This window comes from Lissotriton vulgaris, chromosome 9 (genome assembly GCF_964263255.1).
Source record: "Lissotriton vulgaris chromosome 9, aLisVul1.2, whole genome shotgun sequence".
NCBI lineage: Eukaryota > Metazoa > Chordata > Amphibia > Caudata > Salamandridae > Lissotriton > Lissotriton vulgaris.
Window position 1 is genome coordinate 785977019 of NC_141697.1, and position 15812 is coordinate 785992830.

A 15812-nucleotide genomic window follows, 5' to 3' on the forward strand; every position below is an offset into this window, starting at 1 on the left:
GAAAACTAGACCTGGGTGAGTCATGGTCTGTGCTTCAGGGCTAACTTTCTTAATAAAGACAGAACCTATTTTGGAAAATGTAAAATTTTTGAAGATAAAAATTGTTCTTTTATTATACTGTGATTTGGGGGTGCAGAGGTTCCGGGAAAAATTCTCCAGTGGTTGAGCCCCCAAAGTATAAGTAAGGACAATGCACCAAGCTCACCACAGTCTCAACCTTGCATCTTTAAAAACCGGGACTACAATGGGGGATTCTGAAGTTCAGATACAGGACTTTTTAGAACCTTGCATTCATGGTGCCTGCCTTCTTCCACAAATCATTGGAGCCTCAGACACCTGCATAGAAGGGTAGCTATGAAATGCTGCAGATAACCTGCAGACAAGTAGCAGGCTACTTCTTCTATTCTTCACGCCTCCCACTGATTACAAGCTGAAGATGTTCTAAGAGCTGCAGAGGACACAAACTTACTGTACTGTATTAGTGGTCCAAGAGACTGCCTAGAGAATGGAATTTGGATGCAGAGGAAGGGGTTGTGTCAGGCTGCTTTTGTGTATCTGCACATTAAAAAGTCAGAAAAACAGGGGACTGGAAAAGGAATATTTTGGGGCTGGGGTCAGTGAACAGGAGTATGATGGCTGAATGGTACACAGGGGGCAATTATGGCATACTGAGATAGCGGAACAAACTGGAAGAGGGGAGGGGTATGATGCGTCCCAGATGGAGCAGACAGGCACCTGGGGGGGGGGGTGGGGGAGGAGGTGAAGGTGACTAACTATGTCATATGTTACTCCCAGGTATAACAAAAATTCTGTTGGTGTGATACATTTCAAAAGATGTATCTATATAGAGATACTGTTATATGTGGATACTGTATTACTTTCTTTGTTCTGTGAGATTTTATCAGTTAACTGGTTAAGTTTAGATACATTATTTTATTTTTTGACAATGAAGATGAGCTGCAACTACTGCCATGCTCTTGAAGAATGCTTAAGAAGAGGATTTCAGGTTGAGGGGAAGCACAGGTTAATTGTAGTGTGAGTGATCTATTACAAATGACATACATTTTATGCACTTTTCAGTTACTGGAATAAGAAAATTGGTGTCCTGATGACCTACAGCACACATGCAGTCTAGTCTCCTTGATTAAGGTAAGGAAATATTTAATGAAGGCCTAACAAGCAAACTCTATAGTGAGCTTGTTGTTGGCATATCCCGAACTAGAATGTGCCTGTATACTTTCCTTGGACCATTCTTCAGAGCCAGTAAATGTAATGTAAATACCTATTACCTTCTGGGGCATGGGCAGTGCTTCTTCACATTTTTCAAATAATGTAATCTTCTTGTGCAGCATAGCTAGATATAATTTTAAGGTTGGTACAGATGGAATAGATGGAAAAAGTGCTTTGAGGCATAGTGAGCAGCCACCTTTCACAATAATCAGCACTCTTTTGTCGCCTGGGATTTTATTGCCCTTTTTTAATTTAAAATAATCCATTATAGTGTCCCTGCACCAGGTATTATGAATCAAGGTCTCCTTAAAGGTACCAGGGACTTTCCTGATAGGAGTGGAAAACCTAAGGGCCTTTTTACAAGTTTAGCGGCCCCGTGGACTGCCGTATTACAAGTTGGGCAGACTGGCTTTGAGAACACCACCGCTAGACCGCTGAGACCACCAGCCGACCGCTGGATTCACGGTCCGGGACAGGCAGCTGCCATAGGGCGGTACAGAGGAGCTGCACCGTCGTCTGTATTACGAGATGCTTGTTCCACAAGCGGACAAGGGTGGGCCCACCGCCTACTTTAAGGTGGCGGTGACAAGGGACTTGTAGTGCGGACTCACCCCTGTTGTCTTCTTCTAGGCAAATTCCAACATAGATCCCTTTCTCCAGGTCACCACTTCACAGCAGGATCTTCACACCGAGGATTACAACTCTGTTTGCAGCAATCTACAGGCGAGTCCTTTTCAAACCAATCACCCTTGCCAGGACTGCCCACATATGGGCTGAACCCCAGTAATGGGTATATGGTATTTTTCCAGATAGATCATGCATTTGTGTGCATACGATACATATGCAGTCGAAATGCACGCACACATCGATTTATTTGCGAAAAATACTCACCACAGCTGCAAGATCGCCGCCTCTATACCGCCGGCCCGTGGTCAACTCAGAGTACGGCGGTCTTTGGACCGCCAGCACAGTGGGCTGTTGACAGGGGTGGATGTGGCACTACAGTGGCCGGACCACCAAACTCATAATGAGGTCCTAATTCGCTTTCTGCGTGTCCATTCAGAAATATGGCTTAAAATTGAAAACCTTGACCTCAATGTGTAAGGCGATTGGTACCCTGACGGGGCATGAAGAGTAGCGCCAAGAATGACATTGACCTTCTTAGAGAAGGAAGGCAAAGTAACACTGGAAGCTGAACTTCCCAAGAGGCCTCCGTGCTTCTCTTATTTTCCTTGTTCCCAACTTCTTTAAATTTCTTGCAGCCTTCTCTTTTGACATATTTCAGCAGAAATCACTCTCTTTTAGAGAATTCGAGACTGGAAAACAGACCAGACAGACAATAGGGGATCAGTAGCAGCTGTATTCCTTCCACAAAAAAGGCACATCATGAATAGTGAAGGCTTAGTGCTGGATGAAAAGGTGGAATAACACCTCTACATATATCCTAGCACTAAAAGATGTTGAGTGAATTTAAAAATCATTAGGTTTTCAACAAAATCAGATAAACACCCAGAGTGTTCCAGGATCCATCTCACACAAGCTCGATAAAAGAAAACTGAGTGGCCAAATTAATAGTTGTGGCGCTGCATTACAAGTTCCAGGACAGTTAAAGGTGTTTTTTTAACTCTCCTAATTCAAAAGCCTATCAGGCTGCTTTTCCCCTCACTGGTAGACTGGCTAGGCAACAGGTTGTTTATAGGTTCCCACTGTAGATGACCTAGTCCTTGAAACTGACCACAATCATGACCCTTTGCATCCATTTGCACAAGAGAAGGGAAATAAAAGGCTTAACAATCAATATGTGATTCTTGTTCCTTTTAAAGTGGAGCTCACACCATCTAAAGGACTTCATCAGAAAGTGTAAAACTGTAGCCATAACTTTCTCTGCTAAAAGTCAGCTGCCGGGTTCCAAAATGTATTTCTCACCACCTTCTTATTTTAGGGGTACAGCATTTTCACAATAACTTCGCAATCACACTAACTTCGCCAATATTTAACATCACATGCATGGTGCCAGTACACTGACCACAATACCACTGAATCCACTTAATTAACAGTCAATCATGTCTGCAGTAATCCATTAGTTTACTTCTATGGGAGGTGGCTGGCATGAATGAGATGACCATTGGTTCATGTAATGAGACTATCAGGCGGGGTTCCGAGTGTCAAGTTAAGTGAAAGTTGAGAATATTGTGAATTTGGAGTAGCGCAGTACTTTGGCATTTGTGAATAAAGCTGGCACATTGGTTCCAGGAGAAAGGCAATGTTTGAAAATAATCTTTCAGAGGGAGTACAGCTGGCTACAACATGTTGGATGACTATGATATTTGAGGCAGATATCTAGTTGATGCCATGCCACTTGGAATACGAGTTGCCTTACAAATCCTGCATATAAGCGTTTTATTCTTCATCATGTGTTTCTGTAATCTAGCAGCCATGGTTGGATTGATGTTGCAGAGCACCTACATGATTAACTGTTGGACATGAACTGCAGTGGAGGCTGGTGCTTAGAGGGCGCTGCAGTAGTCTCACCAACTCAAACACATACAAAGGAGTGACTTTTCGCAGCTACAGCAGCTGAAATGAAAACGGATAAATTGATAGACCTATCACTTTGAGAGCTTTCATTGCGGTTGTCTCTGTGCTGACAGCGTTACATATGCATGTCAGCAACAAAACGGATAGGGTATCAGCAAAGTTTTGGGAATTGCATGTGTCTGAGGGGGCTTTGGCATTTAAGCTCCCTTCAAACATTCACAACCATAGACATTCTGTGCAGCGCACAGAATCAGCACAGCATGTCTGAAGACAAAAGCCTACTCGGGGCAAAAACACTTTTCACTCAAGTTACCCACCACCCTATCAGAAGACAGGTTAGACAGTGGTGAAGCGGGGTCAGACCCAGCCGTATATGGACTTCTGATCTGACCTTTCAAAGGACCCGTTTTAGTTGGATTGGTGTGCACTAGCCACCAAATGCCCACAGGGAACATCTGTGGCATGCATGTTAAGCAGTAAACTTAAACAGAGTGAGTCGGCTATGCCACAAAACCCATAGCAATAGCTGTGAAGGAACACCAAACACAATATCACACAAATCCTACTTACCTTATAATTGATTTAAGTTTCTGCTTGTGAATGATGCTTTCCGTTTGTTTGTTTGACTTTCCAACTTTCAATCCAATTAGAGTTATCATCAGCTGTTAACTCCTTACACGCAGGAGGACGGAGAACTGTGCTCAAAACATTTCGATGAGAGGGGAAGAAAAGCCTGCAATAATGAATCCATCTGTCCCCAAACTTCTAATTGTAGTGTAACTTTATACTAGAGGTGGGCAAGCCAACAACTAACAGGGAGATCTGAGCCAAGGGTCTGCTGTAGCTCTGACACCCCGTACATAAATGATGCAACAAACATTGCTAGAAGGTGACACAATGCCGTAAAAATTAAAATTGTATTTCTGAAACACGCCGAAGCATTTTACCTTAGTACACCAAATTATATCGCTGCATTGGGAAGTATTTCTTGAAAGTGAGAATTTTCAAACAGGTCACCGTCCTGATGACAATGCCATTAATGAACTAAAAGTGAAGTCAGTTGTCATCTGAAATTACATGTGCCCTAGATTCTTAGTTTAGATGTAGCAACATTATAGGTTATTGAATAAAACACAGGAGCTTTCTTCACGATTCATATCTTGGACTCACATATTTGAAGGTGCTGTCATATGTGGTAATAAAGAAAACAAGTTACTTACCTATAACTTTGGTTCCCCAGTTTTGGTAACTTTCATAGATTCCCATGCTTTGTATCATTCCCCAGTCATCGGAATGGGAGCCTCAGTAAATAGAAAATACCATAGCAGTAGTAACAAAAGAGAAAGAAAGGCATAGGCCTCATCTCTTTTTGTAGCCTATCCACCTCTTTTTGTAAAAGAGACCAAAAAAGTTGCAACAACCAATCAGAATAGCCTCACCCCATAGAACCCTCCTGAGAGAGCCTCAGATTTTCATAGCCGTTATGTAACAGTAACTACATCTGCGAGAGGCTGAGCTTTCCCAGGGGAGGACGGTGGGCGCATTGGAATCTATGAAAGTTACCAATACTGGGGAACCAAAATACAGGTAAGAAACTTGTTTTCTTGCCCCAGTATTGGAACTTTCATAGATTCCCATGCTTTGTATCAGAGTAGCTAGCAGTAAGCAATAAGAGCACATTTTGTTACAAGAGTATCAATATATCTTAGTTTTACTTCCTATCAAAAGAAATATACTATCATGCCACAATAGATAGGAAAAAACATTATCTGATACAAAATGTGCAATCACAGGAAGGAGGGATAGTAGGGAAAGCTCACCTCTCATTGGAAAAGATTTCTCAGGACTGCTTGTCCGACTGCCGCTTCGCTTCTCATGGAAGAGTCCAAGCAGTAATGCTTTGTGAACGTGTGGGTACTGCTCCACGTAGCCGCTCTACAAATGTCTTTGATAGGGACTCCAGCGAAGAGAGCCGCAGAGAATGAGACTGATCTCGTCGAATGAGCTCGAACATGTCTTTCTAGCGGCTTGCCCACTTCCTGGTGACAAAAGTGAATTGCACTGGAAATCCACAGCGAAGTGCTTTGTTTTGAAAGCGGAAAACCCTTCCGCGGAGCACTGTAAGCAACGAAGGGTTGTGAAGATTTCCTGAAACTTCTTGTGCGTTCCAGATAACATTTTAAACATCTTTGGACATCTAAGGAATGTAGCGACCTTTCTGCTGGAGACGATGGTCAAGGGAAAAAAGATTTCAGAACCACCGGTTCGTTCAAATGGAAATCCAAAGGGACCTTTGGAATAAATTTCGGATGTGTTCTCAGGATTAGAGTGTCTTTTTTGAACTGTAAAAAGAGTTCCATGTAGGCGCTTGGAGCTCACCTATCCTTCTGGCCGACGTTAAGGCTAAAAGAAGAGCTACTTTCCATGAAAGTAACTTAAGATCCGCTCTGTGAATAGGTTCAAATGGGGGTCTCATGAGATGAGCCAGAACCAAATTGAGCTGCCAGACCAGAGGTGGAGGCCGGACTGGAGGAAAAACCCTGAAAAGACCCTTTAGGAATTGCTTGATAATTCTTGCAGACCACAGAGAAGGACCTTAGGCTGTCCGTCTGAATCTAGAGATAGCCACCAGGTGCACTTTGATAGAGGAATGCGCCAGACCTGACTTAGCCAGAGAAAGAATGTAAGGTAAAATCTTGTGAGGAGCAGAAGTGTACAGATGGAGATTCTGTCGATGGCACCATAAGTAGAAACGTTTCTATTTTGCGCGATAAGTCTTATTTGTACTTGGTGCCCGGGCTTGAGATAGTATTTCCTTACACTCCCGAGTGACATTTAAATCCTGGAATTCTCCGTGCTCAGGAGCAACGCCGTCAATTGGAGTGAGCTCGGGTCTGGATGCAGCACTTGGCCCTGAGACATTGTCAATAGGGATGGGATGGGCCGTAGGTGAATTGGCTGATCTTGAGAGAGTAGGAGAAGCTCTGTGAACCAGAACTGGCGGGCCACGATGGTGCGATCAAAATCATTCGGCAAAGTTCCGCCTTGAGTTTCCTGATCAGCCTCGGAATCCGGGGTATTGGAGTAAAGGCGTCAACAAATGCACCTGACCAGGCTATCGAAAGAGCATTCCCCAGAGAACTGTGATGGCGATCCCTGCTTGCGTAGAATTGTCATTTCCTGTTTTCTGGACTTGCAAACAGGTCTATAGTCGGAGTGCCCCAACAGGCGAAGACCTCGTCGAGAGTGCTTTGATCCAACTCCCACCCGTGACAGAGTGATATTTAAATCCTGGAGTTCTCCGTGCTCAGGAGTAACGCCGTCAATTGGAATGAGCTCGGGTCTGGATGCAGCGCTTGGCCCTGAGACAATGTCAATAGAGATGGGATGGGCCGTAGGTGAATTGGCTGATCTTGAGAGAGTAGGAGAAGCTCTGTGAACCAGAACTGGCGGGCCACGATGGTGCGATCAAAATCATTCGGCAAGGTTCCGCCTTGAGTTTCCTGATCAGCCTCGGAATCAGGGGTATTGGAGTAAAGGCGTCAACAAATGCGCCTGATCAGGCTATCGAAAGAGCATTCCCAGAGAACTGTGATGGTGATCCCTGCTTGCGTAGAATTGGCATTTCCTGCTTTCTGGACTTGCAAACAGGTCTATAGTCTGAGTGCCCCAACAGGCGAAGACCTCGTCGAGAGTGATTTGATCCAACTCCCACCCGTGACAGATTGATTTTAGACTACTCAATGCATCCACTGTCGTGTTGAGCATACCTGGTAGGTGTTCTGCTGAAAGAGAAACCCGGTGGAGAATCGCCCAATTCCATATTTCTTGTGCTTCCCTTGAAAGAACTCGAGATCTTGACCCGCCTTGTTTGTTTATATGATGCATGGCCGTCGTGTTGTCTGTACGGACCAGCACTGTGGAATTCCGAATTCGTGGAAGGAAAGCTTGCAAAGCTAATTGAATGGCCTTGAGTTCCAGAAGATTGATGTGGAACATGCGTTGCTCGGGCGTCAAATGCCCGCTCACGTGTAGATCCTGCAATACTGCTCCCCAGCCTTCCAGTGAGGCGTCCGTGGTTAGAACCAGGGGAGATGGAGCAATCTTGAAAGTGAGACCCTTTGAGATATTGTCTTTTGCCGTCCACCAGTTGGCCGCTTTCCTCATTAATGGTGTCACTTATTTTGTCGTTGAATGAGCCTTCCGCCTGGCACCATTGTTTGTCTAACTGTTCCTGCAGCGGACGCATCCATAGTCTGCAGTGCCGAATTAAGGGTATGCAAGATGAAATCGATCCCAGGAGCGACTTGTACTGACGGACCAATAGAGACCTCCTGTTTTGTAAGAGAAGAGCCGAAAGAATGAGTCTTTTCGGTCTTTCTTCTGAAGGGAAAGCTTTGCAGCACCTTGTATCCAGAATGGAACCTAGGAATCTGGCTGACCTGGATGGGCGCAGAACAGATTTGTTCTGGTTGAGTTGTTGATCTAGTTGATTGAAAAGCCGAATGCAGCTGTTGACTGCTGTGGAAGCTACTTGAAAGGATGGAGCCTTTACTAACCAGTCAGCTAGGTAGGGAAAAACCTCTAGAGACTGCTTTATGAGAAACGCCGCCACTGGGGCTAAGACCTTTGTGAATATCCGTGGGGCGGATCTGAGCCCGAAACGAAGCACTTTGACTTGAAAGTGGCTCTTGGCTACTGTGAAGCGTAAGAATCGTCTGTGAGCTGGATGGATCAGTACATGGAAATATGCATCCTCTAGATCAAGAGTTGCCATGTAGTCCCCTGGATTGAGAAGACGCAAAATGTCTGAATGACAGCTTTATGAGATAGGTGTTGAGCTCCCTTAGGTCTAAAATTGGGCGCCACTTCTTTCGTCTTGCGAACCAGGAAAAATCTGGAATCTAATCCTTGTCCTCTTTGAGACTGAGGTACAAGCTCTATCACTCCCTTGATGAACAGTTGATGGGCTTCGAGACGTAGAAGTCGTAGGTGTTTTGACTCGGTGGCGCGAGGGGCTCTGAAAGGTGGGAGTCGTTGAAATTCCAATGTGTGGCCAAACCGAATGATATTTAGGACCCACCGATCTGATGTTATGATCATCCAGCTGCGTAGACAATGTGAAATCCTGCCCCCCACTGATGTTACCGGAGGAGGAGGAACAGTAGACAGAGCCAAGAGGCCGCTATTGCCGTTTGGACGAATCTCTCCCTTGGCGACCCTGTCGACCTCTTTCTGGCTGACGAGAGAAAGATGCTGATTGGCCCCGTCTCTGAGAGTATTGTGGTTTATAGGTCTGAGAAGATTGGGAATAGGAGGAGTAGCGTTGTTGGTATCCTCCTCTGTAGTTGGAAAAACTCTTGCCTTTTGTCCCTTGGAAAGGTACCTTACGATATTGCAGCGTGCCTAAGGACTTGGCTATCTCTGTGTCCTTTTTATTATCCTGTAAGGCGTCATATCTATATGCTTACCAAAAAGCATATCCCCATTGAAGGGCAAATCTAAAATTTCATTCTGCACCTCAGGGCGAAACCAGGTAGCCCGAAGCCAACCTTGTCTTCTCAGGACAGCCAAACCTGCCAAGGCACGAAAAGCAGTCGTGGCGATGTCCATGGCGCAGTCAATTACCAAACCTAATTCAAATCCCCAAAATAAGGAGAGTCCGGTGGGGTGGTAAATCCTTTACCCACCAGGCCCCCAAGCTGTGGAACAGCATGCCTATCACACTGCGATCAGAAAACAACAGAGCCAGTTTCAGAAGGGCATTGAAGACATGGCTCTTCATGATGCCGTAACAGCCTGATACCTCTTTTGTCCTACAGCGCCAAGACGCCTCGGCATAAGAGCGCTTTCAAATTAATTCACTCACTCACTCAATTATCTCTGAGGAAGATCCTTCCCCTTCCTCTAAAATCTTCCTTGCATCTGCTTTAGCACTATCAGGTAGCTGATCCACCAACGGAGACATATTGCACCACATTTGGCGATCATATCATCCCAAAATTGCAAGTGCATTGGAGGCACGAACCAGGAGACTTGACATTGAAGAGAATCTTTTGCCCACATTGTCCAGGTGTCTACCTTCCCTATCCGGTGGTGAAGCCAGAGGGGCCGATGGATTCTTCAATTTTCTCTGTGCCACCTGGGAGATCACGGAGTCCGGCTTCGGTTGACCAAGCAGGACTACCATCAGGGGCTTTGTACTTCTTCTCCAGTCGCAGTAGTACCGGAATAACAGTAGCTGGAGACTGCATGACCTTCACACCTTCAAACCAGACATGCTCTATGATGGGAATAGAGCGGATGGATTTCCTGTATGGCTCTTTGAAATCATAGAGGAAGCAGTCATATTGAACCACTGGAACTGGAAGGCCAAACCTCTTTGAAGCTCTTTCCATGAGGTTATGGAAACCTCCAATGTCTGCTGGAGGGGAATCCACCTGATCCGGTGAAGGAGAAAGCGGGTCTGGAATAAAATAATCGCCCCACTCTCTATCTGGGTTTGGGACCTCTGACACATCCCGTCCATCCTCAGAAGAATCGTCATCATTATCACGATACACTTGACCTGTGGTGATAGTTTGTCTCTCGTCCCTGGGTTTCTGTTCAGGAGGTTGAACTGCAGAAACTGATGGAGGAGGTGGTGGAGTTGGCTGTATGGACTCGGAGGATTGGGATGGAAATCTCCTCTAATTCATCAACATGATTTGTAGGTCATTTATCAAAGATGAGGGCAAAGATGAGGGCATAGAAAACATACCCTGCTTAGACTGTTCTTGCATTCTCTCCCTGGGAGGAGGTTGTCACTGTTCTTCGTAATAGTCATCAGAATCGGAGTCCTGGTATTTGACCTGGAGCTGAGATGGGCTGTAAGCATCCCCATATGGACTATTATCCTCCTCTGAGTAGTCTTCCTCTAGAAGTAAGGCTGGGGGAAAGGGTGTTACCCTTCGCAGAGATGTCATCTCCGGTGTAATCTGTCGTCGTTTAATTGAAATTTTTACTTTTTGTACCATCGGAGTCGCCGTCAACAGTGATTGAGTTATCGTCGACGAGAGCACCATCGTCGGAGAAATAAACATCGCCGACGGAGGAGAAATCGGTGACGGCATCGTCGACGAGCTCGTCGTCAATATCAAAGCAGCCGTTGTCATCGTCGACACCAAAGTCAGCGTCATAATCATCGACGTTGAGGATATCAATATCGTTGACGACACAGGGAATGGAACTTGAGCTGTCGACGAAGTCATCGTCGAGGCGGTGGTCGTCGACGCCATCGGCGACCGGACCGTCGACGAAGAAGAAATGGCCACTTGATGGATTTTAGCAGTCGTCGTCGATGTACCTTAAGATGCCATCGTCGACAAGCGGGTCTTCTCAGAGTAAGCCTCTTGAAGTAGGGAAGCAGGTTTTTTGAAGCTTTTTGCTTTTCCAGGTGGTGGAGAGAGAACAGAAGTCCCTTGAGACCCCTTCTGAGTAGAAACTACCTCCGACGCAAATCCCTCTTTCTCCTTTGCACCTCGGTGAGGAGATTTTCGGGGACTAGACCTACTAGACCTATTAGAGGTCTTTTGAGAGGCCTTAGAAGGAGGCTCGGCTGATGTTGAAGGGGAAGACCTACCCCTCTTTTTAGATCTCCTGGATAAAGACGCTGAGGAGGAATCCTCACTGTCACTGGAAATCACCTCCTTCCTAGATTTCACCTTTTGCAGCCAGGTCAAAAGTCTTCCTTCCCTGTCTCTCAATGTTTTTGTGGAGAAGGTTCTGCCGATCTTGCAATCAGTGGCTTTGTGGTCTGGGTACAAGGAGTAAACGCAATCTTTATGCTTGTCCTCCACATATAGCCTCTTCTTTGAGCAGGTAGCACAAGCCTTGAACAAGGCTTTCTTCTCCTTATCTGACATCTTGAAGAATAAATAGTTGAATCCCAAGTTGTAGAAAGAAAAACTGAGCAGAGCTCAGAGGAGACTCCCTTAGCACAACGTGCGGTAGAAAATCTGAGGCTCTCTCAGGAGTGTTCTATGGGGTGAGGCTATTCTGTTTGGTTGTTGCAACTTTTTTGGTCTCTTTTACAAAAAGAGGTGGATAGGCTACAAAAAGAGATTAGGCTTAGGCCTTTCTTTCTCTTTTGTTCCTACTGCTATGGTATTTTCTATTTACCGAGGCTCCCATTCCGACGACGGGGGATTGATACAAAGCATGAGAATCTATGAAAGTTCCAATACTGGGGCAACAAAAAGGAGGCTTGGTGAAATCAACTATGTGCCTGGACTGCACAATTTAGTACAGCAGGGACTGATCCCAGAATTTCCTGTTTCACTAGATGGAAATCTCTTTCCCACATCATATGTGAGTGTTTTTTCCTTAATTCTTGAAGAGTGAGATTAAGGCATGTGTGACAGTCAGAATCCACACTTTCTTTTTGGCAGTTTTAAATATTGCGAACCTTGCCAAGGACGGACAGAACTCTTCACAACAGACACATACTATGTTTCACCTTTTTTGGCACAGGGAGATTTGTGGGATTTATAACTGTTGCCCCATGTTGCATGGTCAGCAGCAGTAGCCACAAGACCACACTGCCTCCTGTCAAAGCTCAGCTCATTTTAGGCTCTAGGTTCCACAGGGATCTGTAGCTGAGCCAGGCTTCTATCTTGAGCTTTCAGTGGCTCGTCCACTTCTATTTTATATAGGGCTTCATACACCTGATGGGTCGTGAAGTGCTCCTTCAGGAGGCGTCACTTGATATTTCAGGGCAAGATTCTGACTAGTGGCTGAGAATCTATTTGTATTTACCATGATGGAAGAACTATATGAAGCAAGATGTGATTTACGTTTAGAAAAATGGTAGACATTTGTAATAGTTGTAGTTTAAATGCCTGCAATATTTATAGCGCGTTAACCAATTTTGGGGGAAATTGTAATATCTAGGAGGGAGAACCCCTTGAATCCCCTTCAACAATGTGGTACTTGTTCACTTTGCTCACTAGCTTGACTCTAAAGCATGTACCTTTACTCCACCACTTTCCAAGTTCATCAGCACCACTGATTACCTGTTCTGTTTGCAGAAAATGATCTGTGCAGGCGCTCATTGCTTGCAGCCGAGCAGATAAGAGGGCATAGGTGTCAATGATGTATTTCAACTGGAATATCTTCTGATCATGTTTTCTCGCCCTGCGAATCCATTGCTTCTTTCCTATCCTCCACTCCAAAGACACTCCCAGGGCATGGGTCTCACTAGCTACTTTTCAAGAATTATGGATGTGCACATTTGATGGCTTGGTGTTCGATGCCTGGTTTTTTAATGTGGGGCTACGTTGTCCCTTGTGGCTTCAGGTTACAACCACTCTGAATCTGTAGGGTGCACTTCTCCTTAGGTTCACTGCTATGTTCCACAATCTGCCCCAAAAATCCACATGTATGAATTTGAATGTAAAGCAGGCAATCATTGTGTGCATATGCATTTGTATGTGTTTGCTTGTAGGAGTTTCTACTAGACTGTAACACTTGTCTTCTCATGCACCTATTTACACACGCTGCAGTCCCATTAATGAGGCCATATCACTACACACTACACTCTTTTCTCCAAAATCTGGAGAGGCACTTGCAATACCAATACAGTGCTTTAACATCTCGTATGGCATTCCCTTCTAACCAGGCTTACACATGGTTTCACTCTCTTCTTGTAGATATTCCTGTGCTTTTGAGGTCTTCTGTTCTGAAGTTCATTGGGACCACCACTAAGATTGGTGCAGGGAGAGAGGAAAGAAGATAGAGGGAAAGAAAAAGAGATAAAGAAGTTTTTGTGGGTTTTTGTTTATCATAAAGGTCTGTGAAAGAGTATTGTACTACACAATGGCCTCATTTGAGAAGATCAATAGCTCAACACTCGTAATCTTAAATTCAACGTTCCTGACATAATACTGGTATACTTGCTGTATAGGGGTTGGCCCAGATGGATTCATCAAGTTTTTGTTGTTGGTTGGCTGAGTTGTGTTTAGTAACAGACAGCAAAGCCCCTGCACTATACAATTACAATTAATTTTTAGGTAGTATTGGTATCTGTAAAGGTAGTGAAAGTAATTAAGCACATCAATACAAAATCTCGGACTGAGAGTAAAAAAGCATAGATTTGACATGCATCAGTACAGAAACGTTCTTTTCTTGGTGTAGTATTTCTGTTTATTGTTCCTTTGTATAGGCCAACACGTGTTTCATCGCAGGGAACAGACTGCGAATCTTCAGGGCCTCATGTGTGATAGATGAGATTGCAGTAAGTATGAGCATCCGGTATGGATAATTCGTGGAATCCAGTATTCAGAATTCCAAAGAGTATGGATTCGAAGTATGCGGGATTCTGGTGAATCGAGATTATTAGGTATTCGTCGGCGGATACACCTAGCTGGTACCGGTCTCCCTCTTGTGGTTCCCGGCGCCGTTCTCCAAGGACCGCCGACGAATCGGTACCATCATTTATTTCTCCTCCCGGTAACCATCTGAATACCTAATAATCTCGATTCACCAGAATCCCGCATACTTCGAATCCACACTCTTTGGAATTCTGAATACTGGATTCCACGAAGTATTCATACCGGATGCTCATACTTACTGCAATCTCATCTATCACACATGAGGCCCTGAAGATTCGCAGTCTGTTCCCTGCAATGAAACACGTGTTGGCCTATACAAAGGAACAATAAACAGAAATACTACACCAAGAAAAGAACGTTTCTGTACTGATGCATGTCAAATCTATGCTTTTTTACTCTCAGTCCGAGATTTTGTATTGATGTGCTTAATTACTTTCACTACCTTTACGGATACCAATACTACCTAAAAATTAATTGTAATTGTATAGTGCAGGGGCTTTGCTGTCTGTTGTTATTGAGTGGATCCCTCGGGGTCCATCCTAGAGCAGTTGTGAGGGTTACCGTTCGCCTCATTGCCTATGCTGACCACTTATTGTCACCATCACCTTGCGGTTACCCAGGTTGTGCGCCTAGAAATTCTGGAACATCTAAAAACCTCCTAGTTGTTTATGAGTTGTGTTTAGTCCGTGCACGTCTGGACAAGAGGTGTCTTACTTATTAGAAAACTCAACAAATGTAACAAGAATAGGATAGAAATAACTACAAAATTCAAAAATTGATGTATGACCATTGGATCAAATGAAATACCCATTCGATATATAACTAACCATCAAATATATTTTGTAGATGTCAACATGAAAAAGCAGAGTCAGCACATCTGAGTAGCGTTAAAAAACATAAAAGGGCATGAACAGCAATTTCTTATCAACCTGTGGCTCCAGTGAACAGACTTACCAGCTCCCCGGTCTCTGGGTTTATCACAGTAGCTTGGTCAAAGTTAAAGGTTCCCCCCTCATTCTGGAAGAAAGAGAACAGAAAATCCACGTTATGAAGGTAGTACACTTTCCATTAAATGCAGCTTCTTGGTATTTTATTCAGTGGTAACAAGATACTGAGGCAAGGTGCTGCAAATTCTTTTCACAGAAGAGTGGATGTGAGGGAGATAAGCAGGCTACAGGTTTGTCTGGACAACTTCTATTTTATTTTGTTTATTTATTTTGAGAGTTTTATATAGCGCGAACAAGATCTTTGCAGATAACAGAGCGCTTTCCAATGGCAGGAGGAGGGTAGGGGAACAAGGGGGCATAGTAGGGAGGTAGATCATCAAGTACATGTACATAGCAAGAATATTACGTATAGTACAGGTATGAGGTAGCAAGGCATAGTTGGAACGTAGGCCATCAAAACGCTGTAAATAATACAGAAAATTATTATAATAAAAATAGTACGTATAGTACAGGTATGAGGTAGTAAGGCATATTTGGAGCGTAGGCCATCAAAACGCTGTAAGAAATAGAGAAAAAACTGATATGAGGGAGCAAGGATCTAAGCACTTTAGACTAATATACGTCAAAACACATGTGCATAGGAATATATAGGCAATATCATAACAAAATACTGGTAATACTGTTCGCAATGTAAATCAAACGAATTGTTCAAGTGTATTTAGCCATA

General features: G+C 44.3%; 1 protein-coding gene across 3 annotated transcripts in view; it reads right to left on the reverse strand.

Moving 5' to 3' along the window:
• Nucleotides 1-15812, reverse strand: part of DPP3 (dipeptidyl peptidase 3) — a 559762-nt gene that overhangs the window by 170010 nt on the left and 373940 nt on the right. For all 3 annotated transcript variants that reach the window (XM_086938513.1, XM_086938514.1, XM_086938515.1), the window contains exon 13: nt 15093-15155. In XM_086938513.1, coding sequence (XP_086794639.1) covers nt 15093-15155 — 63 coding nt within the window. The remainder of the gene's footprint in view (nt 1-15092; nt 15156-15812) is intronic.